This window comes from Artemia sp. Qi Xiang Cuo, chromosome 9 (assembly GCF_049724085.1).
Source record: "Artemia sp. Qi Xiang Cuo chromosome 9, ASM4972408v1, whole genome shotgun sequence".
NCBI lineage: Eukaryota > Metazoa > Arthropoda > Branchiopoda > Anostraca > Artemiidae > Artemia > Artemia sp. Qi Xiang Cuo.
This window is the reverse complement of record NC_142802.1, coordinates 43,329,647-43,355,926: the sequence shown is the minus strand read 5'-3', so window position 1 is coordinate 43,355,926 and position 26,280 is coordinate 43,329,647. Positions and strand designations below refer to the sequence as shown.

The following is a 26,280-nucleotide window of genomic DNA, read 5'->3' as shown; positions in this document are numbered from 1 at the left end:
GTGTTCTTGCAGACTATATCCAACAGAGTTAAAACGTCACTGGCCATGTACAGTCTAAAATAATCCCACCCATTTTTAAAATTCCCCTTAGACCACACCTTCTTGGCAAACTCATAGTCCTCGGCCATGCATTCACTGCTGGTCAGTGAATTGTAAAAAGCTTCAATTGGAGGTAGTTTCACCTCGCTTAAGCGAGCACCAGAAAAGTAATAGTCGTATGCGTATACACCTTTGCAGGTCATTCAGGTCATACATTTCATTGTCTGGAAAGTGCTGTTTAAGCAAGGGAAAGCTATCAAAATTGTTGCTTTTCTGCACTTGAATCAATTGACTCAAAACCTTGGGAAAAAAACTAAAAGAATATAAAAACCTGATTTTATTCCAACACGTATGCCCATTATTTACTACCTGCCATTTCAGCTCGAGAAGCAACAACTTCTCGGCAACTTTAGGAATAATATTATAGGTAAATGAATTATTTACCCATGGACAGTCTACTCCCCCTCCCTCCCTGTGCATACCTGCCAGTGCCGGTAAAATAAATTTTAAATCGTAATTTGAGTTGTGGATAAAAACAGGAATAAAAAACTGCTGGCTAACATTTAAGTTACACGATTGATACGCAACCCCTCTAAAATTACTACCCCACGAGGATATTTCCTGCCACAAGTTATTATGGTCTCTGAATTTCCCCTTCCCCCATCTTTTCCCTTTAGTCCCCTTATCCCCCTCAACACACTCTCCCTTAGGAAATCAGCATATTTTTTGATTTTTAATAGCGATAAGATCCTCTGCAGAAAACACCATAGGATACTGTGTCTTTCTAAAACGAGAAATAACGCCATTAGCTGTGCCAATTAGTTTAGTCAGTGCCTTGACCATGCACTCCCCCTCATCCAATGTTTCTACTATTTCTAGCAACCGCATGGTGTTAGAATTGTCTCTTTGGGCATGGGCATAGGTTGATAGCAATAGCAATAGCTTGATGTTCTTTGATTCGGTTTGGAAATCGAGGATCGTTCACCTCCACCAGCTTAGCTTCACAATCCAAAGATATTTTGTTGCACTGGAGGAGGGTGTTTTGAAAATTTTTAAAGCGTAAAATGGCCCTATCCCCTGAAACCGTTTCCACTGCCTGATATCCACGCCATCTACAATGTTTCATGTGATCCCGTAGTTTTATATCACTACGGAATTGAGACAGGCATGTCGGACATTAGAAACGGGTCCCCCTATGCTTACCACCCCCCAGAACTCTACTAATGTCTTTAATAGGATTAAAATGGCCAATTGAATTGTCAAGGTCACTAGGTGGTGTATACAAAAACCAACCCCAGTGTCTGACTAATTCAATTGACGGGTCCCTGACCGAGAAGACCACCCCCTTCTTTTTTAAGCAGACCCCATCTTCAGATTCAGTTTCGTACCTAACCACAGTAACGCTGATATTTAAATGGACATTAGCCTTTTCGATAATGTCAATGGATCTCAGTCCTACTGGGTATTTTCCTTCTAAATAAGAGAATTCTACAATGGGAAAATTGGACCCTTCCTTCCCATTTACAGCCCAATCGTTTAAATTCGTCTTGGAAGCGTCACGTGCTAGAGGCTCGAATGCTGATATGAGGAAAGCGTACTTGAAACATTTTTGATCTGTTTCAAAACAGATCTGCTGGACATCTTTACAACCTTCTAGATCTAGATTATATTTTAAAACTGTACCCTCATCCCAATGCCCCCCTCTTAAAATAAAATCTTTCTTAAATTTACAGATATTTACGCTTAAATTTACAACAAACAGTATTACACAGCTGCTCCCATTTTTGCTAAAGTTCTCAAGTTGCGCAATAATATGACCTATCCAATCCATGAAAACACCCTCAAAATTTTCTAAATTCGGATAAATCACGCGCATCTCGGAGTGTATATAGTGATGGTAAACCTCACTTTTCCCCTCATTTAAATAGAACACCTTTAAAACAATTGAAACCTTAATTGATACCCTTACCCCTCCCCATACTTAAATTTGGTTCTTCAGCAGTGCACCAATTCTAAGTACATATTCATGCATATTTTCTAAAGTGTCAAACACAAAATTTCCCCCCAAAAGCGACTTAAATGGGTCACCAAAAGTTGCACTTTGGACAGATATAGCATTTAAAATTGTATTAGATAATTGAAAATCAGGAAAAGTCGTGAATTGGACATTACCCCCCTCCCCCTCCCCCTCTTGTATATTATCAACACCCCCTCCTCTACTTTGTTCAACAAAATGGCTATGGGAAACAATTTCATTTGTTTGAACTATGTTCATGTAATCAGTGGGGGAAGGGTTCCCAGTTAATTCATTTGTAAAATCATTCAAAATTTGCAAGGTGTTTTGACTCAAGTCCCCCTGCCCAACTGCGCTATAATCTACATTTAAAAATTCAGTCTATAAACTCATCAATATTAGATGGTACTTCAATAGAATTAATAATACCATGCCATTCGTTGATAGCCGGTATTTCAATGTCCTGAATGGCGTCCTCTCCTTCTCCAACTGATGAGGATGATGATGATGATGATGATGACGACGAGTATCGGACCAATGCAACCTATAAATGAAAAATAGGTTATTTTCAAAGTGTTCAAATCACCCCTACTGTTTAAAATTTGGATTATTATTTAAATGCTTTTAGTAGCATTTAATTCACTACTCTATTGATATTCTGAAAGTTCCAATTTTCAACTTAATATAAGATATTTACAATCTAAAACGCATGACATAGAAGCCAATTTGATTTTGTTCAAACAACTCCCCTCAATTTCCAGTATTTAATGCTCCCCCTCCGAGCCGGCCATCGCGGTGCTTTCCCGCAGCGCTTCCCGCGGCGCGGGAAACACCGCTTCTCAGGCCCACCGGCACTTCCCGGCCACCACGATGGCTCTCAGCCGTTTACATAATGTCCAAAAAAATATTGTTAGACCATAAGTCGTTTCCCTAATTCCCTACAGGTTGTGAACTCATTAGCTTAATTATTGTAAGCCACGTATGTTCTGTTCCAAGATGTTCAGCAGGAAAATACAATTAAATGGGAACCGTTAACTCTTATTGAATGTCTCCCCTAAAATCTTGGCAAGTTGTAAGGTTGAAAGCTGTAAAAAATATTACTCAAATTAGAACACTGCCAATGCAATGCTATATTCTCACAGACTTAAAATTGAGTGGGGAGGTAAAATATATTTTAAAATCTATGATATAATTTTACAGTGTTGAAAAAAAGCGAAAATCGAAAAGATGGAAGAAAAAGGTAGAAACTAAACAGCTTTGAAAAAAAATCGCGCGGTCTTTACTTGTTAGCCATTCCTCATAGAAAATTGTGTTTAAATAAACACGTAGTTTATAACGTAAAGGCAGTTTTCTATGAGGAAATATGCCGTCAGAATATAGCTAGACCTTTTCGGCTTCACTATGAGAATTCAGCAGACTGCTGAATGTATACGATAATTGGTCTGATCTAGAAAAGGGGGAATAATGTCCTTTAATATCTCTGCGACACACTTTTACTGCGCGATGAAATGAAACGATTGTTGGAAGACCGAATCCTTAAAACTATAATATTCAATTGTGAAAAACGGTATTTTGAGATAAAAAGGTTCTCTAACAGTAATTGACTAGAAATTAGTTAAAAATATTATTATGAGAGATAGCAACAGTTTATGATCTAGAGTGGGGGGAACAGAGAAAATATGAAAAAAAAGAGCAATTTAACAAAGCAAAAAAAATTTATATTTAGATATCTGTGAGGGAGGGGGGATCAGAGAAAATTAAAACCATGGTTGGGGCGATGGTTTGGTATTTTAATGTCTCTGAGTTTATATTAGACTGAAAAATAGTTTTGTTTTTAGATATTTCTATAAGATAGGTCGGAAAACATGCTCACATTCACAAATTCTGGCTGTATTTGAATGCCCGAAGGCCCAGGCGAAGCATGCTGTACCATCGGCGGACCTTGTGTTGGTGGGGCAGCGACTTTACCTGGAGCGGGACTCGTCATCATGTAGGAAGCTGCCCATTCACCTTTGAATTTCCTGTTAGTGGATTGGTCGGCGATATTACGGGCTTGGGTAGATTGGTTTGCGGTTTGAGTGGGACCAGCATGTCTTATGACCACAGGCCTCGAAGGTTGCGCAGAGGATACGGGTTTGGATGCTCCAGCCATCTCCCTCCGCTGTACGGGGGCTGCCTCTTCCTCTTTCGCTCTCTTGGTTGGAGGGGGTATACATTCTTCGTAATAGGCCTTAAAAAAGAACAAAAAAAAATTAGTATCAAAATAATTTCCCCCTTTTTTTAAAGAAAGAAAATTAGTATCCCCACCCACACTAACCATAATTTTGTCTAGAACGCATTTATCACTAAGAAAGCCCCCCTACGCCAAAAGCAAAGCAAAAGGTAAAATTTGCAAGAAATGCCCCTATTTTTACCTTGCTGAGAAATTTTTACCTTGCTGAGAAATTGTTTCCCGTCTATAGGCCTTTAAAATAGAAAAAAGATTGTTAGCCTTGCAGCTTATAGGCCTAAATTACAATCTTGGATGTAAATGTACACATAATAAAGCTATCTTTTTTTCTTAGAAACCCTCGATCCTCTTACTGCCCTAACGCGAAGAAACAGTTTTGTTTTTCATTTTACAATGATGGCGATAGAATTGAGGCATGGCCCCCTCCCCCTTGTCACCAATATCCTAAATATATTGTTAGACCTTAATTTGAAAATAATCCGTTTCACTTTTCCAAATAGAGATTGCATAGGCCTGCGCTTAATTATTGCAATTGTCTGAAAAACCGTTTTAATTTGATGGAGAAAAACAATCCCCCTCCCCCCCCCCTCTTTTCAGCAATGTCATAAAATATTGTTAGCAATTATTTTTGGAGAATAACATGTTTCGCTCATACATAGAATATAGAATTCCAATGTCCTAAATATCTATCGCTAATTTTGCAGACGAAATTAGTTCTCCGCTATTTTCAGACAAACACAGAATTACATAAAAAGCATCGAAAACCTAGATTGCCTAAAACCAGCTAATGTAAAAAAAACAGGAAAAGGGTGACAAAACTATTTATAAGATTGCGCGGAGCCTTATGTCAACACAGAGCGGCATAATGCCTTAAGAATTGACAGAAGTCAGTGGACACTTTAAATCACAGTACAGAAAAGCAAGAATTTTATCGAAAAGAGAATTATTTCAATTGCAAGAATTATACTTGTAAAAACAGTGGAGGGTTTTGAGGGGGGGGTATGCGGTAAAAAGAACATATTTTATGTTTTCTATCGAGTATAAAGATAGCATGGTGGAGGAGTTTGTACTGGAGTGGGAGGGGGGACTTACCTAAATATACTGGAGGGCGACCAATGAAAATAATTTTATTTTGAAAATAAAAAATGAAAATGTACTAAAACCGAACTTACATGATAAATTCAGGCTGCCAATGCTTCAAGCTCATCAATAATATTTAGTGTTATATCCATTATGTCCTGGAGCTTTCTGATAATTTAATCACAATGCATGTCCGTTATATACGAAATCTCAAGGGCGACTTGCGATGTAATGGAGAAAACCATATGTAACCAGCTCTCTGATTGGCTGAGAAGGGGGATGTAACCTAGTCTCTGATTGGTTGAGAAGGAGACACGTGATCCTGTTTCCTATTCCTGGATTTTAACATTCGCCCCTGGCGTGCACTTGGCCAAACAACAACAACAACAAATAAGTCGACGTTGAAAAAAGAAGTCATTGACACACTTCGATTAACTACGTGTTCTCCCTAGGGACTCTATGCCCATATAAGGAGTCCCGTCACGAGTAGCACCTCCCTTTCTACTGATGTATGCTGGATATGTTATAACATTAAGCAAATTCACGTCGGAAAAACAATTAGGCTTTGCGGCTATATAATGCATATAAAGGTGAATATAGTGCATATAAAGAGACTACAAGACGGATTAGATGCACTGGCGAAATAATTGAAGAGAACAATTTAAAGAAAACGCTTACTCTGCATTTGGTAGTGAGAGTGTTAAAATAGATAGATTTGAGAATAAGAAAATCTTGCGCAATCTAGTAAAATTAGAAAAATGTTTATATTTAGATGATGACTTTCGGTAATTATCACTTCAAAAAAATATTTTCTCGTGAAATTATTAAAGATATAATGGGTACTGATTCCCTATCTTTGGACTATTGTATGAAACTTTGTCGTCGCGGTCCCCAAGCATTTACTCAATTCATAGACATATTAATTGAGACAAAACAAAATGAAATTGTGGTTTTGTTCTTATTCACTAATTAAACGCGCATTTTGTGAACCAACTTCTTTTAGGAAACATTTTTATTGATCCTGAGTCAATTTCTTTTTGGAAGTGAGACAGTCAACTTCGAAAAATGTTTTACACATTTCGATTATGCTTGTATACATTGGGCAGCTATTCATCCTGCTAGAATTGTAATTTTGCTGATGACTATAATGAAAAGGGTAAATTATGCAATCCATGTAAATTGCATAGAGGACATGCAGCACAAATTGAAGACTGTAATTTATGTCTTGAAGAGGTTTGTGACTCTCATCATAGAGGATGCTTATGTTCCAATTGTCACTATGATAAATGCGATCAATGGGAAAATACTTACATTGGCATGATTGCAAATAACCCTAAACGTGAGTTGAGTTTGTTTTTGTGAGACTGGTATCGTCTCGGCTTTAAATTGTTTTGGGAAGAAGAACCTGGTCTACGCTTCAGTTGCTGGAATAATAAAAGAGTCTGGTTTTTAACACATCGTTGTGAAGATACCGGCTACTATGATTATAATCTTAATCGATTATATTCGCCTGTTAAAAAAATTGTTTCGTTGGAGGAGAATTTTGTGCTTGACATTGGTTCAAATAACCGAATTGTAACGCAAAAATTTTACCATGAGATTCCGGATGGTATTGTTATTTTTACAAAGAGTTTTTAATAAAAATAGAGTTACACTATACGGTAGAAAATGTGACCCTGACTTTGCATGTCAAGATGAATACAAATCGGATCCCGATGAACTGCTACCACTTATCGTTTCTGATGATTACCTATACGTAGAACAACGAATCTAAAAAGGATGCAGTGTTTTGTATACACAAATTTTATTAATAAAGAAATTTACATACATTTTCAAAGCATTTCACTTTTAGGGCACCGAAATTTATATTATATAGGCAGGAAAGAGTATTTTCAACAAGAAAGTCGTTCAATCGAAGGTTGTCAAAATAAATCTTGAGGAATTCCATATAAGTATGTCCACCACTTCGAAAAATAAAATATAATAGGGCACAAAACCCACAGCTTTTCTTTCATAGATCTTTTAACCGCTTCGGATTTTGAATCTTAGATTTTCCCCTCTACTCAAGAAAATTTTTAATATGAGATGTGCGGAATGTATACGGTATACCAAGCGCAACAAAAAATTCTATATTGTTTCTTGTTTGAAAGATACATAACCAATGCCCCGTCTTTACACTTGATGGACTGCTATTAACAATAATAATTGTATTATCAAAATGTTGAATATACTCCAGGAAATCTGAAGGTATGCAATAGGAATTATATTTGGATATATAGGGTCCAAATTGAATACTCTGAGTTATTTTATTTGTGTTCGTGGTGCCAAGTCTAATAAAACACTGCCGTCAGGGGTAATTTCAGAATAGGTTTCAAATTGATTTGGCGAGATTGATGAAATTTTTCTTCCAATGGCTCGGCAAAGGTACACTCTAGCCGTACAGTACCCGTCCAGACAATACTCATATCTTGAGTACCGGATAAATCCAATACAATAATGCCTTGAGTTTTCGCAAAAATTTATTCACTTTTACCATTCTCGAATAATTGAGAATCTCGATCTAGAGTTTGCATTGTCAATTCATATAGGATCCTGTAGGATTTATCATAAGATAAATTGTAGAGTGGAAATCCATTTACTTTACAAACAAGCGATGAAAGTCCTAACAGTTCAAATTTATTCGGAGAATCTGTCCCTGATCCAACAGCGCTAGCACTTTTACAAAAGTCAATGCCAATTTTAAAGGAAGTTCTCCATTGATAAATGATGAATCGGTACAGGTACGCCTACCTGTAGCAATATGGCGTTGAATCGTGATTGTATGAGGCACGAGTAGTTTGACATTATTTCAAGCAGCTTTTAATTTTTCAATTGCCAAAGCAACAGAACTCACAACCTATTGTTTTCAAACATGGAATATTGGCGATGTGAAAGAGACTGTTACATCAGGTGCATCGCCCTGTACTTTTTACATAATATAATTGGACGGTGCAAGTTGTAGTTTTATATCAATTATTATATCGGGAGGCAGCCATTGAGGTATATTAAATATATGATGAGTAAGTTTCCCAACTAAATGTAAATCTGTAGTTGTCGTATCTCTAAGAATATTAGTGACGTCAGTATCTGTTTTTTATTAGTGCTTGTCTCCTCAGCAGCTTATAAAACATTGCAGTCATCAAAATGAATTTTATATAAATTGCATAATTTGAAAGATTATTGCTCGTGCTCACCAATGTTCCATTTATGTAGACACTAAATTGTCGAAATAAATTGTGTAGTACACAATTTCCGTAGGATAACCCCTCGGCAGCACTTGTTTTTTAATTGTTAGATTTTTTAACAATGAAAATGGACATTTTCAGAGAGTGGTTGTTGCGGGTAAAATTGTTCATAGTATCCATGTTTTACACTGACATCTACATTTTTCGCATTGAAAAGATTTTGAGATGAGGGGACTGGAGGGTGAGAATCTTTATAAGGTAGAAATGCCTTTTTCTAGGAGAAAAATCTCTTTTGGTTCTTTTTATTTTCTTCTTCTTTGATACTTCCGGGCTGACTTGAGACTGATGATTGATGAAGTCTTTTGCACCGTTTTTAAACCTTTTCTGCGTTGTTTCGATCGCTCGCCAAGGGATCGTGCGCTTGACCTAAGATATTATGAAACACTTTCTTGAATATCCTTCCCAGTGCCCTATTCATGTATTTTAGAGGACGTGAAATCCGTTGCAACTGGTTAAATATATTTTTTAGCCAAAGCTAGTGCAGAGCGAAACAGCTTAGCGAACCAACCACCGAGACCTTACCCAGACATTGACGAACAACCCTGTAATAGTCCATTTCATGCCCCAACTGTCGTGGCCCAAGAGTAGAAACATAGCAAACAATATCAGGACAAACAAACTGAGTTCTATTAGCAATTTTACTGAATGGGTCAAAATCGAGATGTAATTACAGCCAAACCTTTTGTTATTCCTAGAGGATCACCCAATTCGCTTCTTAATGTTAACTGACAGAGCTCCAAATACGAAGTGTTGACTGGAATGCATTGAAGTTGCTTTATATTGTAGTGATGAATAAGGTTATTAGAGGTTTTTCGTTCAAGAACACGTAGGAGGGGGACAATGATATTACTGACTCTTGGTCTCTCAACAAAGGATGCATAAAGAAATATATAACTATCTGAGGAGAAGGCGAGTGAATACCCTGTGAAAATGACACAATTCATACCATTAGCGTTTCCTGCACTTCTACCATGGATTATATTATGTTTAAAACCAAGAAATTCTCTTATATTATTGTTGAGAAAAACCTTTTCATTGTCAATGGGTGAACTAATGTAGATTTTACCCTCTTCCTTAGAATAAGTGAATTGAAAGGCACCATTTTTACGATATGAAATTTGTTGTTGATAGCCAGACACAATTCCTTTATAGTCCCAAACTCTTTATATGATAATGTAACAAAGGGGTACTCATATGAATTGATCTTTTCAATTACATGTTGATCATTAACGATTGGCCAGTCATGTGGTCTAATTTTTATATCATATGTACGATCCGTGCTTAGGATCGTACGTATAATGTACGATCCTAATACAAGAGCAACTTATGCATTTTTAACATATGTATTTTTGAGAATACAATCTACAAGGGCAACTTCATACCTCCCCTCAAGTTTAATGGGAGGGGAGAGTTTGTCTAAAAACCACTGGTCTTAATCAAATCGTCATAAAGAGGATCAGAAACATTGGACTTGAATGTCACATAAAAACTTTCAAGCGTTATGAACGTCTTCAGCGAGTATCCACAAATCAAAATCAGAGTTGTATCCTAGCCAGCGAACAAGCAACTGTCGCTTACCCTATCGAGTACGACTGTTTAATACCTTTTCAATTTGATAGATTCTACTCTCTCCAATATTTTGCAATTCATAGTCATAGAAACCACGAAGAATCTCTTCATCTTTCATATTACGAAGCCGATACGTTATAGTTTTAGTGTCCATGACTTGTGACACTTTAAAAAGTTCAATAATCCACAAGTAATTTCCCTTTTCAGAAATATTTCTTGTACAATTGATTCGAACAGTATCACCAACAATAAATTTTTTCTTCCCCGCCTTTTCATTAAAATATTGTTTAAGGAAAAGTGTGTTGTCAGTGTCATTATGATAAACTTCCTGAGGGCTAGCATTGAACAAGGATCGATGAGGACGTTGATTATAAATCAGCATAAATTAATCTAAATCTTGAATAAATTCAGCAGTATTTTTCAATGTACAATGCCTTGAAATAAAAAGTAGAATTGTTCGTTTCAAACATTCAGCCAATGGTGCCTTTATAGGACTATGACTATGATAGATTATAGTATTATATTTCAATAAAAACCTTTTTACATGTGAATCAACAAGTTCGCTTCCACGGTCTGTTTGAATTTTTTTTTGCGAATTTTGTTCAAAGATAGATTCAAGCGCTTTAGCCCCTTCATTGCCTCTCTTTGACTGCAATAGAACTGAATATGCATAGCGACTAAAATCACTTATTGCAAGTAGAATATACTTTTAGGGTTTATTATGACGTCTTTGAATTGCGTCTAGAGTCAAAAGATCTGCTTGTAATACATTCAGAGGGTAAAAAGCTTTAGTTTTTCGATAGTCACGACCTCTGGTCCTATGATTTCACCGTCAATTTCGAAAATCCATCCTTGTGGTCCAATCTCCTCAACAGTGTGAATTCTGGGGAAATCTGAAGCAGAAAAATTGTCAAGCCATTGGTAATGCCCACACGGCAAATAAAAGGGAGACATTGCCGACAGATAAAGGGAATTCACAATCAAGAAAACAGCGTTCGACTTTTCACCTGTGCGTTGTCCAGTCGGGTCGGTTTCAAGGATACAATCCCCATGGAAAACATACTCTCCCCGCATGGACCTCTCCACAAACAGGTGCTGATCCACGACGGGGATAAGACCTATTTCAACTTCAATGATTTTAAGAATTAAATCCATCAGCAGATGAGGAGTGGAAAAATAATACCCCAAATCCAACCCAAATTTTTCATTAATTTTATCCGTGCTTTTACAGACATTATGCAACAGCTTGGATACATCACTTGCCTGTTATATTTTACGACAATTACATCCATTTTCACATTCTTCTTTTGCCAAAATCCGCTTGGCAAACTTGTAATCTACAGGCGAGCACTGAAGATCGCAAAGTATCTACCACCTGGGGAGGCATGTTTAGACTTGATTCCTTACAAACGTCTAAGGTTTTTTAATAGAAAAACAAGGTGGGGGAAACAAAAACAGGGGGTTACATTGGTTAGTAACTCGTTTTATTATCAAATATATCCAAACCAACAACTAACAAACATAACCAACATACATAAACAGCAAACATAACCAACAAACATAACCAACATGACCAACTAACACATATAAAAACATAACCAACAACCAACAAACACGACCAACATAACCAAAAACCATCAACGAATAACCAACAATCATAACCAGCAATCATAACCAACAACCAACAAACATAATCAACAAACATAACCAACATAACCGAGAAACATAACCAACAACCAACAAACAAGACCAACATAAACATCAAACATAACCAACAAACATGACCAATAAACATAGCTAACAAACATAACAACCAACATAACCAACAAACACGTCAAAAACCATATACAAAACCATAACCAACAAACATAACCATCAAAGATAACCAAGAAACATAACCAAACAAACATAACTGACAACCATCATAACCAGCAACCAACAAACATAGCCAGCAACCACAAGCAGCAACCATAAACAACAAACATAACCAAGAAACACAACAACCAACAAACATGACCAACCAACATAACCATCAACCTTAACCATCAAGCAACAAACTACATAACCATCAACCATAAACAACAAACATAACCAGCAACCAACAAAAATAACCAACAATCATAAACAACAACCAACAATCATAACCAGCCACCAAAACCAACAGCCAACATACATAACCAACAAACAACAAACATAATCAACTTAACCAACAAACATAACAAACAAACATAACCAACAGCCAAAACCAACAACCAACAAACATAACCAATGTTATTTTCCCTGTGGCTGTCGTAGAATCAACGGAGGGTGTAATTATTATTATTGTTATTTTAAGCAAAACTTGAAAATTATGATAAAAATGTTTGGAAGGTATTAAAGAAAGACGGAGCATCATGATTAAGCATATAAGGGCTCTTGGCAGACTAAGGTATCGCTAATTTTTAAAAATGAATTTGAAACAAAAAAAAATCGTAGATGTGGATTAAAGAGTGCTTTTTTGGGGGTGGAGGGGTGGCTAAGGTGAATTATTGTCATTGTTTAAAATTAGAGTCGAAAAATAGAATCACAAAAGATTATTAAAGTGTTTTGGAGATCATGGCTAAATGTACTAGCTTTTATGTCAAAACTTAAAACGAACAGAAATTATTATGTATATGATTGGGTTCGCCCTCTAGTCATTACCTCGTTCGCTCTTTACGTTAATATTGTTTTTGCAATTTCATCAGAGCTATTTGTTCTACTTAACGGCCTTTGTGATTGAGGGGTCAATCTTAAAGAATTGGAACAATATTTGAACTTAAGGGTAAAGAGCGAGATATTGACTAGGGGGCGAACCCCCAAATATACGTAATAAAAATATACGAATATAGCAGTTCGTTAGAAGATATATAGAAGACCTCCGGGAAAAAGAAACAACAAATAAACACGCATCCGTGATCGTTCTTCAGTAGAATGCGCCTTCTGGATTCTATGGGACATATAGGAAAACATTTCTACGGGACGTATACACCTTTTCAAAGAGAGTGAGAATCCCCTCGCAATGTCGTATGGATTCTAGGGGACATATAGGAATTCCCATGTTATTTGCTTGCGTGTATAGGAATTCCCATGTTATTCGCTTGCAGTTATAGGACCATGTTATTTGCTTGCGTGTATAGGAATTTCCATGTAATTTGCTTGCCTGTATAGGAATTCCCATGTTATTTGCTTGCAGCTATAGGACCATGTTATTTGCTTGCTTGTATAGGAATTCCCATGTTATTTGATTGATTGTATAGGAATTTCAATGTTAATTGCCTGCAGCTATAGGACGATGTTATTTGCTTGAGTGTATAGGAATTCCCATGTTATTTGCTTGCGTGTATAGGAATTCCCATGTTATTTGCTTGCAGCTATAGGACCATGTTATTTGCTTGCGTTTATAGGAATTCCCATGTTATTTGCTTGCAGCTATAGGACCATGTTATTTGCTTGCGTGTATAGGAATTCCCATGTTATTTGCTTGCGTGTATAGGAATTCCCATGTTATTTGCTTGAATCTATAGGACCATGTTATTTTATTGCTTGTATAGGAATTCCCATGTTATTTGCTTGCGTGTATAGGAATTCCCATTTATTTGCTTGCAGCTATAGGACAATGTTATTGGCTTGCGTGTATAGGAATTCCCATGTTATTTGCTTGCGTGTATAGGAATTCCCAAGTTATTTGCTTGCGTGTATAGGAATTCCCATGTTATTTGCTTGCAGCTATAGGACCATGTTATTTGCTTGCGTGTATAGGAATTCCCATGTAATGGGTGGTTTTTCTTTACTTAGTGCTCATTAAAAACGAATTTTTTTTTGTTAAATAATTAGTTCTTGTATCTTTTAAAAGAGCTTTACGGGGTTTGAGAGACTCGGTTGCCTGATTCCGTGTGGTTTTTCTTTACTTGGTGGCCATTCAAAATGAAATTATTGTGTTAAATAAGTAGTTCTTGTATCTTTTAAAAGAGCTTTAAGGGGTTTGAGAGACTCTGTTGCCTGATTCCGTGTGGTTTTCTTTACATTGTGCCCAATAAAAACCAAAATTTTGTGTTAAATAAATATTTATTGTATCTTTTGAAAGAGATTTACGGGGTTTGAGAGACTCGGTTGCCAGATTCCTTGTGGTTTTTCTTTACTTGGTGCCCATTAAAAACGAAATTTTTGTGTTAAATAAGTAGTTCTTTTATCTTTTAAAAGAGCTTTAGGGGGTTTGAGAGACTGAGTTGCCTGATTCCGTTTGGTTCTTCTTTACTTGGTGTCCATGAAAAACGAAATTTTTTTTTTAAATTAGTAGTTATTCTATCTGTTAAATGAGCGTTTCGGGGTGTGAGAAACTCAGTTGCCTGATTCCGTATGTTTTTTCTTTACTTGGTGCTCATTAAAAACGAAATTTTTATTGTAAATAAGTAGTTCTTGTATCTTTTAAAAGATCTTTACGGGGTTTGAGAGACTCGTTTGCCTGATTCGGTGGGATTTTTCTTTACTTATTGCCCATTAAAAACGAATTTTTTGTTTTAAATAAGTTTTTCTTGTATCTTTTAAAAGAGCTTTACGGGGTTTGAGAGACTCTGTTGCCTGATTCTGTGTATTTTTTTTTTGGTTTTTTTTTACTTGGTGCCCATTAAAAACGAAATTTTTGTGTTAAGTAAGTAGTTCTTGTATCTTTTAAAAGCTCATTAGTTTATAAGACGGATCGTGAAAATCCCAAGGTTTTCTGTACCAAGAATGGACCGGAAGTAGCCTCCCCTACTTACACGAATGGATATCGCTAGAATATTTTAAGACGGGACTTGTTATTTAAAAAACTGGATGCTACAATCAGAATTGTTTGATTGGCATTTGCAAAAAAAAGGGGTAAAGAATTTGTGAATTGGAGTGTAGGTTTGACATCACCAGACACGTGCGAGGGAAATTTTTTGTTGGTGGGGGATTTAAAAAGATAATTTTGGGTGAACTACATTAGTTTATAAGACGGATCATGAAAATCCACTTAGCGACGACACATGCACAGAGAGGACACACAAACACAGAGACGACGCACACATAGCGAGGAAACATGCACAGAGACGACACACACACAGAGACGACACACACACACACACAGAGACGACACACACATAGCGACGACACATGCACAGAGAGGACACACACACACACAGACGACTTACACACTAAAGTTAATGAATCCTAAATCTTTGGAAACAGCCTCTATTTCTGCCCGTTTAAGTTTTGATGTTGCTCCTTACTTTCATTTTAAGAAACTTTTTTATAATTTAATTTCTGATTGTGGGCCACGGTTGAAGTTGTTTTAATGTAAAAATGCCCTTCCCCACGTCCATGAAAAATTCCCCCCCCCCCCTAAAGACAATACCCTTCCTGTCGACGGTTGGAGGGTGTTTCAACATTTTTTCGTTAATAAGGAACTTTTTACAAGCTAATAGCTGTAGACTTACAAAACTAGAGCTACAGAATTCCCATTATTTGGTTACAGCTTCTTTTTCTGCCACTAAAAGTTTTGATGTTGCTCCTTACTTTCAGTTGAAAAAACTTTTTTTTTAATTTAATTTCTGATTGCGGGCCACTGTTGAAGTTGTTTTCATGTAAAAATATCCTTCCCCTCTTCCATGGAAAATTCCCCCCCCTCTAGACAATACCATTCCTGTCGACTTTTGGAGGGTGTTTCCTCATTTTTCGATAATCAGGCAATTTTCTCAAGCTAAAAGATTTTGGATGACAACACAGAAGTTAATGAGTACTATATCTGTGGAAACAGCCTCTATTTTTGCCCATTTAAGTTATGATAAAAAATATAGCGCACGCCATGCTGAATTTGTTTTCAAAAACCCATCTGGTCGAAAACATGTTTGTTATCGTTAACCATTTCCAAAGATGTAAGAAAATTATGGAAAATACAATTCTCTGGTTCAAATCTGAAACTTTAGTCTATTTTCGGATCGAAAAATAAAACTATTTCTATAAAATCTAAGCTAATAAGGTTTTTTGGCAGTAAACTCTAGCTTTTTGTAATAAAATTATGGAAAATACAATTCTCTGGTTCAAATCTGAAAGTTGTGTGACTTTTTGGATTGAATAATAAAACTTTTTCTAAAAAATCTGAGCTAATGAGGGCTTTTGGCCGTAAACTCTAGTTTTTTGTAAGAAAATTATAAAAAATACAATTCTCTGGTTCAAATCTGAAACTTTAGTCTATTTTCAGATCGAAAAATTAAACTATTTGTATAAGATTTGAGCTAATAAGGGTTTTCTGGCCGTAAACTCTAGTTTTTTGTAAGAAAATTATGGAAAATACAATTTTCTGGTTCAAATCTGAAACTTTAGTCTATTTTTGGCTCGAAAAACAGTCTGCTTGAAAAACGAACGTTCGATATCCTAGCTTACTCTAAAAATATTGAACACATAACAATGTAATGCATAATATATTTTTAATGAAATAATGTCATGTAGAATATTAATACAAAAAATATATATTATTATACATTATTAATATCAATGAACAACTTTGGGCATTTTGAATGTGTTCCATAAAATGGTTCACCATGTTCTCTCTTGATACTATAGCTATTGTCTTCTCTTAGTTCGTAATCAGTAGAATAATTATTATTCCATTTTGAATCATACACAATTTTTACTGGTGTGTCATCGACAGGCTCAATATATTTTTCGTCTTTTGTATTATTTGATTCATTGACTGTTTGATCAATGCCAGTAACGGTTGCAGGTGCTTTGATTTTCATCGTTTCATCTTTATATTCCGTAGTGATATTTTCTGACAATGCCATTTTTATTTTTCTGACAATTTCACTGTCTATTAACACATTATTTTTACAAAGGTAACAGTTTCGGCACGTAAACAAGATATGGTTTACGATATTAGTAGCAGTGTAGGCCTTTCTTTTATTAGCCTTCCGTTGAATGCTAATACCCGAAAGGTGATGATTGGACGTATCCGTATGTACTGTGTTACCTGTAGAAGTAGTAAGGAGTTGTCTTCTATTATCAACAATTGTTCGTTTGTTACCATTCTCTTTGAGTGTATACATCTCTGGAAATGATAATTTCGCATATCCAGCATTTGTATAATAGAAATTTTTGGGTGCTCGAAAGAAATCTAAACTCTCACTATCATGACAACGCACGCATACGTTTCCGATAGTGCTACCACTTGTACTTGTTTCATAGTTTAAATACTTCTCCTTTGCGGCATTCAATGCTACAATAACCTTGTTATGTGAATACACTCTATTAAAATGTTCCATCTTCACTTTTTTTTTAAAGATATGACTTATGTGTTTATCGGTCCACTGCGTAAAAAATACTGATTTAATACATGCAATAAACTAGGTAGTGTCGATAACCAGTCATAGAATACCAGTGGGAAAACCACATCATGTATCTGACCAATCATAGAACACAATTGTTAGAACCGTAAGCATATTTTGAAATTTTAAGATATGTACAAAAGGAAAAAAATAAATAAAGTTGAAAAATTTCGAAATTAAAAAAAAAAGTTTGTGTTTATGAAAAAAAAATATTGAATTATTAGTTCAGATTTTACCAATATAGTTTTATTTTTCAATCCAAAAATATAGTGAAGTCTCACAGCTGATCCTGAGCAATGTGTTTTCTATAGTTTTCTTACAAAAAAACTATAATTTATTGTCAAAACCCGTATTAGTTCAGACTCTAGGGAATTAGTTTATTTTTATTGGTTTCAGACAACACACGCTTATGAGAGACTAATAACCATCCACCCCCCCCCCAAAAAAAAAACACTTTTCAGCCATTTCATGTTAAAAATGCGGGGGGCTGGGCACGGTTGAAGTTGTTTTCACGTAAAAATACCCTCCCCCTCGTCCATGGAAAATTCCCCCCTCAAGACACTCTCATTCCTGTCGACTTTTGGAGGTGTTTCTTAATTTTTCGATAATCGGGCAATTTTCTCAAACTCATAGCTTTTGACTGGCAACACTAAAGTTAATGAATCCTAAATCCTTGGAAACAGCCTCTATTTCTGCCCCTTTAAGTTTTGATGTTGCTCCTTACTTTCAGTTGAAGAAACTTTTTTTTATAATTTAATTTCTGATCGCAGGGGGCTGGGCATGGTTGAAGTTGTTTTCACGTAAAAATAACCTCCACCTCTTCCATGGAAAATTCCCCCCTCAAGACAATCCCATTCCTGTCGACTTTTGGAGGGTGTTTCTCCATTTTTCGATAATCAGACAATTTTCTCAATCTCATAGCTTTTGACTGGCAACATTAAAGTTAATAAATCCTAAATCTTTGGAAACAGCCTCTATTTCTGCCCGTCTAAGTTTTGATGTTCCTCCTTACTTTCAGTTGAAGAAACTTTTTTATAATTTAATTTCTGATCGCGGGGGGCTGGGCACGGTTGAAGTTGTTTCCGGTCCATTCTTAGTACAAAAAAACCTTGGGATTTTCATGATCCGTCTTATAAACTAATGTAGTTCACCCATTTTTACCTTTTTAAATCCCCCACCAACAAAAAATTTCCCTCGCACGTGTCTGGTGATGTCAAACCTACACATCAAATCACAAATTCATTACCCCTTTTTTTGCAAATGCCAATCAAACAATTCTGATTGTAGCATCCAATTTTTTAAATAACAAAGCCCGTCTTAAAATATTCTAGCACGGAACCACTCATAATCAGTCAGACGACTCCATCACAACCCGTTAAGCAAATAAGAGATTATTTTGCCGGTATATTTTATTGTTTTCGATGCGCACTGTTTATAGAACACTCCCACAGACGCATGCAGGAGAGTTCATCAAAACCAGGACAGTTATAAAAATTGGAAAAGGACCAACGTTGTGAAAACAAATTTCGTTTCTAGTGAGAACTAAGTAAAGAAAAACCACACGAAATCAGGCACCTTATTCTCTCAAACCCCGATCAGCTCTTTTAACAGATACAAAAACTACTTATTTAACACAAAAATTTCGTTTTTAATGGGCACCAAGTAAAGAAAAACCACACGGAATTAGGCAACCGAGTCTCTCAAACACCTTAAAGCTCATTTAACAGATACAACAACTAGTTATTTAACAAAAAAATTTTGTTTTTAATGGGCACCAAGTAAAGAAAAACCACACGGAATCAGGCAATAGAGTCTCTCAAACCCCGTAAAGCTCTTTTAAAAGATACAAGAACTACTTATTTAACAAAAAAACCGTTTTTAATGGACACCAAGTATAGAAAAACCACCCATTACATGGGAATTCCTATACACGCAAGCAAATAACATGGTCCTATAGCTGCAAGAAAATAACATGGGAATTCCTATACACGCAAGCAAATAACATGGGAATTCCTATACACGCAAGCAAATAACACGGTCCTATAGCTGCAAGCAAATAACATTTGAATTCCTATACACGCAAGCAAATAACATGGGAATTCCTATACACGCAAGCAAATAACATGGTCCTATATCTGCAAGCAAATAACCTTGGAATTCGTATACAAGCAAGCAAATAACATGTGAATTCCTATACACGCAAGCAAATAACATGGTCCTATAGCTGCAAGCAAATAACATGGGAATTCCTATACACGCAAGCAAATAACATGGGAATTCCTATACACGCAAGCATATAACATGGTCCTATAGCTGCAAACAAATAACATGGGAATTCCTATACACGCAAGCAAATAACATGGTCCTATAGCTGTAAGCAAATAACATGGGAATTCCTATACACGTAAGCAAATAACATGGGAATTCCTATACACGCAAGCAAATAACATGGTCCTATAGCTGCAAGCAAATAACATGGGAATTCCTATACACGCAAGCAAATAACATGGGAATTCCTATACACGCAAGCAAATAACTTGGTCCTATAGCTGCAAGCAAATAACATGGGAATTCCTATACACGCAAGCAAATAAAAGGGAATTCCTATACACGCAAGCAAATACCATGGTCCTATAGCTGCAAGCAAATAACATGGGAATTCCTATGCACGCAAGCAAATAACATGGGAATTCCTATATGTTCCATAGAATCCATACGACATTGCGAGGGGATTCTCACTCTCTTTGAAAAGGTGTATACGTCCCGTAGAAATGTTTTCCTATATGTCCCATAGAATCCAGAAGGCGCATTCTACTTTCTTCTGGCAAAAAAATACAAAATTCCACATTTTTGTAGATGGGAGCTTGAAACTTCCATAGTACGGTTCTCTGATACACTGAATCTGATGGTGTGATTTTCATTAAGGTTCTATGACTTTTAGGGGGTGTTTCCGGTTTCCCCATTTTTTCAAAAATAAGGCAAATTTTCTCATGCACTTAACTTTTGATGTGTATGACTAAACTTGATGAAACTTATATATTTGAAGTCAGCATAAAAATCTGATTTTTTCTATTTTTCTATTGATATCAGAATTCCATTTTTTAGAGTTTTGATTACTATTGAGCCGGGTCGTTCCTTCCGTATATGATATGAAAGGGGCTGTCCCCTCCTCGCTCCTTCTTGTTTGTTTATTATTCCATATATGAAAGGAGTTGTCCCCTCCTCAACGCCTTGCTCTTTAGGTTAAAGTTTTCTATTGTTTTAAAAAATAAAGTTGTGATACAGAGTCAAACTTTAGCGTAAAGAGCGAGGCGTTGAGGAACGGACAGCCCCTTTCATATATGGAATAATTTCTGTTCGTTTTAAGTTTTAATGTCACTCCTTACTTTCAGTTAAAAAAAAACTTGTTCTTTTATTTATTTATGAACCCTTTTGAGTTAATGCAGCTTTGATTTTGGCTAACCGTACATGAATAATTAAAACGAAATTTGCATGTTAATTTTACTTTTTTTTTGCTAAATGGCTTTTTTGAAATTCTGTTCTGACATAACTTACGAATTAACTTACGTAACAAACTTCTATATTCGTAAATTTTTATTACGTATATTCAGGGGTTCGCCCCCTTGTCAATACCTCGCTCTTTAGGGTTAAGTTCAAATTTTGTTTCAATTCTTTAAGAATGACCCTTTAGTCACAAAGGGCGTTAATTAGAATAAATAGCTCTGACGAAAGTGCAAAAAACTTTAGCGTAAAGAGCGAGGTAATGACTAGGGGGCGAACCCAATCATATACATAATAATTTCTGTTCGTTTTATGTTTTGATATTGCTCCTTACTTTCAGTTGCAAAAATTGTTTTTTATTTATTTAATTTCTAATCTTTTTTTTAATAATGCTGGGAAATCCGCTGCCCACTTCATAGCAATGTTCCTTCCCCTGGAAACTTCCTCCATGGAAAGATCCTCCCACGTAACCGCCGATCCAATCCCCCCCAAAACTACTACAAAAAAATCCCCCCTGAAAACTTCTGTGTACTTCTCAAACCAATACTATATTTAAACATCGGGCAAAGTTCATAACTTGCATACCTTCCCCCGGGGACAAAGACATAGTTATTGTATTCTTCGACCATGCTGAACAAAATGGCTATCTCAAAATTTTGACCGGGTGACTTTGCGAAAAAAAAGCATGGGAGGGGGCCAGGTTGCCCTCCATTTTCTAGTTATTTAAAAAGGGCACTAGAACTTTTAATTTCCGTTCGAATGAGCCCTCCCACAATGTTCTAGGACCACTGGGTCGATACGATCACGCCTGGAAAAAAAAACAAATAAACACGCATCCGTGATCTTTCTTCTGGCAAAAAATACAAAATTCCACATTTTTGCAGATAGGAGCTTGAAATTTTTATAATAGGGTTCTGTGATACGCAAAATCTGATGGTGTGGTTTTCATTAAAGTTCTATAACGTTTAGGGGGTGTTTCCAGTTTCCCCCTTTTTTCGAAAATAAGGCAAATTTTCTCAGGTGCATAACTTTTGATGGATAAGAATAAACTTGGTGAAACTTATATTTGAAATCAAACAGTCAAACAGTTCGTGGTAACCAACTGTAAGTAAGGAGCGACCCGGCTCAATAGTAACCGAAACTCTAAAAAACGGAATTTTGATACCAATAGATACATCAGAAAAATCAGATTTTAGTTTTGATTTCAAATATATAAGTTTCATCAAGTTTAATATTACCCATCAAAAGTTAAGTGCCTGAGAAAATGTGCCTGATTTTCGAAAAAAGGGGGAAACATCCCCTAAAAGCTATAGAACCTTAATGAAAATCACACCATCAGATTCAGCGTATTAGAGAATTTCTTAGAGAAACTCTAGAGGTTTCAAGCTCCTATCTGCAAAAATGTGGAATTTTGTATTTTTTGCCAGATGAAAAATCACGGATGCGCGTTTATTTGTTTTTTGTTGTTTTTTTTCCAGGGGTGATCGTACCCACCCAGTAGTACTAGAATATCGTGGGAGGGCTCATTCAAACGGAAATTAAAAGTTGTACAGCCCTTTTTAAGTGACCAAAAAAATGGAGGGCAACTAGGACCCATCCCACGCTCATTTTTATCCCAAAGTCACCCGATCAAATTTTGAGATAGCCATTTTGTTCAACATGGTCGAAAATATAATAACTATGCCTTTTAGGATGACTTAATCCCCCAAAGCCCCCGGGAGGAGGGCTGAGAGTTATGAACTTTACCCAATGTTTAAATATAGTATTGGTTATCGGGAAGTATACAGACGTTTTCAGGGGGGATTTTTTCTGATAAGGGGGGGGGAGGGTCGGGTTATGTTGGTGTATCTTTCCAAGGAGGAAGTTTTCATGGGGGAAGAGACATTGCTATGAAGGGGGCGCCGGATTTCCCAGCATTATTTAAAAAACGATCAGAAATTAAATTTAAAAAAAAAAAGTTTTTCAACTGAAAGTAAGGAGCAACATCAAAACTTACAACGAACAGAAGTCCTTACGTATATGATTGGGTCTGCTCCCTAGTCAATACATCGCCCTTTAATCCAAAGATTTTTTAGTACTTTCATATTCTAATTTATTATAATAAACGACCTTTGTGATTAAGGGTCATTTTTTAAAGAATTGGAACAAAATTCGAACTTTAGCGTGAAGAGCGAGGTATTGACTAGGGGGCGAACCCCCTAATATACGTATCAAAAATCTATGAATATAGAAGTTCGTTACGTAAGTTAATTCGTAAGTTACGTATATTTATTACTAATAAATACGTTCATAAATAAAATTTAATACCTTTCGAGAAAGCCATTTAACCAAATAAAATAAAATTAATACACAAATTTTGTTTTAATTATTCATGGACAGTGAGCCAAAATCAAAACCTGCATTGATTCAAAAACGTTCAAAAATTAAATTAAAAAAAGCAAGTTTTTTAACTGAAAGTAAGGAGCAACATTAAAACTTAAAACGAACAGAAATTATTTCGTATATGAAAGGGGCTGTCCCCTCCTCAGCGCCGCGCTCTTTACGCTAAAGTTTGACTCTGCCTCATAACTTTATTTTTTTAAACAATAAAAAACATTTGCGTAAAGAGCGAGGCGTTGAGGAGAGGACAGCCTCTTTCATATACGGAATAATTTCTGTTCGTTTTAATTTTTAATGTCGCTCCTTACTTTCAGTAAAAAAAAACTTGTTTCTTTTTAATTTAATCTCAGTTCAAGAATCAACTGTTGTATCGTTAACTCGCATCAACTATTAAAGTAGAGTATTTGTATCTTATAATCTTGCAAATAATTTTGTTTGTGGCTACTTCTCTAAAAAAATTTGACAGTGTCGTTTTGGGTTGTCCTTGCTGATATAAGCTCATCTTTTTACATGTGTCAAGATGGGATAAGAGATCCTAGTCACCAGTGCCAATACAAAGCTCTAAAATTGCTCTGAAATTCTCTACATTGGATGACTTCTCTGCAATAATAATGAGTCAAAAACCTTCCATAATTAGATCCATTTTTATATGGTGCAACTTAGCCCTTGGATCACAGAGCTTGTACTTACGAACTGCCCAAGAAGATGTATCAGCAAAATCTACTATTAATCCCGATTTTAAATATGCAAATAATTTAAAATGTTCTCATGGCTATTAGCCAAGGCCGTATCCAGGGGGGGGGGGGGTTACCCGGTTTGAACCCCCCCCCCCCGAAATTTTTGACCGAGTCGAAAATAAGTCGAAAATCAGTAAAACCTAGGTAAAAATCAGTAAAATTAGTCGAAAACTGAGTAAAAAATTAGTAACCCCCCCCCCCGAAAAATTCAAAAATTAGTACCCCCCTCCCCCCCCAAAAAATCCTGGATCCGCCCTTGCTATTAGCATATAAAAAATTGGCAAAATTTTATAAACAGGAAATAGAATCTGTTTCTGGAAGCGTCGCTGGAAGCAAAAATTAAATCATTATTTCGGAGAAGAGTCGAGTTTGAGAGGAGGGGGTGAGTCAGCCGTCTATACGTTTTGGATAATCCTGGAGAAGGTATTCAAAGCAAACCTAAAATCCAGAGAAAAAAAAACAAATTTTTTCAAATGAAATTAAAAAGCGATAGGCCTGCTAAAACTTATGACTACATAAATTATTCCACGCATGAGATGTTTTACCCTCCTCAATCCTCCCGCTCTTTACGCCAAAGTTTGACTTCCTGTCACAATTCCATATGAACGACTAATCCGTAAGGGCCGTTGAATCGGAATAAGAAGTATATTTCCAACCCTTAGATCACGGGAACTTTCCTCAAAAGGGACCGGAGGACAAGGAATTTCATTTGCGTGGGGGATAGGGTGAAAATATTTGTTAACTTTTTGAAAATGCGGACATTTAAATGATTAGGGCCTCACTGGTTAGATTTGGTCTAGGACTCACAATGACATAAATTCAGACCGAGTATCTTCAAGGTCAAATTTACTGAATAAAGCTGCTCCTCCCACATTAAAGTTTTCCTAACTTTACAAAGTTTTATATAATGTTCACACATATTAGTATATACCCATCTGTCCGTAACTACTTTAACGTCGTAATGGCAATAAAAGAAAAAAAAAACATGTATACCTGAGGAAGGTCGGTCAGAATAGCGTGTGCAATAAACCCAAGCGGGCCATTTTTGGGACTTTCGACTAGTATCACTTTGGTCAGTGTCTGTAATTTCGTCAGTTGAGCTTGTTCTAGCTTCATCTGAATCAATACCAGGCCTCCATAATTTAATTTTATCTTCACAAATTTGGCTTTTACAGACTAGACTTTGTTTATTGTAAATTGGGTTCTGCGGTAACAAATCTAATATTTGCTGCGGTGTTATTGGTACTTTTCCAAAATTTGGATCTAAAATGTTATCAATTGAAAACTTTATATCTCCATTTGCTAAACTAGATTGTGCATGATCACTTGTTGTTTGAGATTCATCGGCATCGTATAATTTAGGAGACGCACCTCCGACACTTAATTCCTCATCAGTACTACTGCCGCCATCTTTAGATAATTCACTATCTCTATTACTTTCAGCCATTGATTAAGACTTATTAATATCCATCTCTATCTACCACATCATATTCAATTACCTATTAGAATAAGGTCAAACTTGTCTTAGGAAATTGACACCAGGGCGCACGCTTAAGTCTATCTTAGTCATGATTGGCTAAAGGGATTAGCCAATAGAGACTTGACAGATTGACATGATATATGAGCAATTGTTGAAAGTCAGATGAGTAGGATAGAGGCAAATTCTTTTGACAATAAAATCGTAGGCAACAACTGTTGTCGATGGGTCCAAAGTGTCGACATGGGAATGGGTCTTCTACCCATTTCTCTTATTGTAATGGGTGGTCGTTTTCTGGTGATACTTTAGCCTATCAAAAGAACAAATTGAGGAAATATGTCGACAGAACCAGATGGGAGATTTGTATCAGGAAATAAAATATCTCCCTTTAAGATATTCAATATAAAACGGAATGTAAATTTCTCACAATGCCTGCTTTTTCGTTTTAATGTTCTCGAGTCCTGTTTAAGAGAAGAGGGAAATTTTAGGGAATTTTTTTCTTGACAGCTTTAAAGTATGGGACTAGATTCTAATCGTGGAATTTATATCATTCGTGGAATCGTGGAACATTAACGAGCACTAGAAATATGCTTAAGAACGCAGATC

The 26,280-nt window shown here is 36.1% G+C and overlaps 1 protein-coding gene across 1 annotated transcript in view; it reads right to left on the bottom strand.

Moving 5' to 3' along the window:
* The window catches only part of LOC148948683 (homeobox protein engrailed-like), a 104,976-nt gene extending 78,998 nt beyond the window's left edge, over nt 1-25,978 (bottom strand). Inside the window, exon 1 of the mRNA XM_089094047.1 lies at nt 25,191-25,978. Coding sequence (XP_088950173.1) covers nt 25,191-25,644 — 454 coding nt within the window. The 5' untranslated portion in view covers nt 25,645-25,978. The remainder of the gene's footprint in view (nt 1-25,190) is intronic.
* Nucleotides 25,979-26,280: the final 302 nt, after the last annotated feature.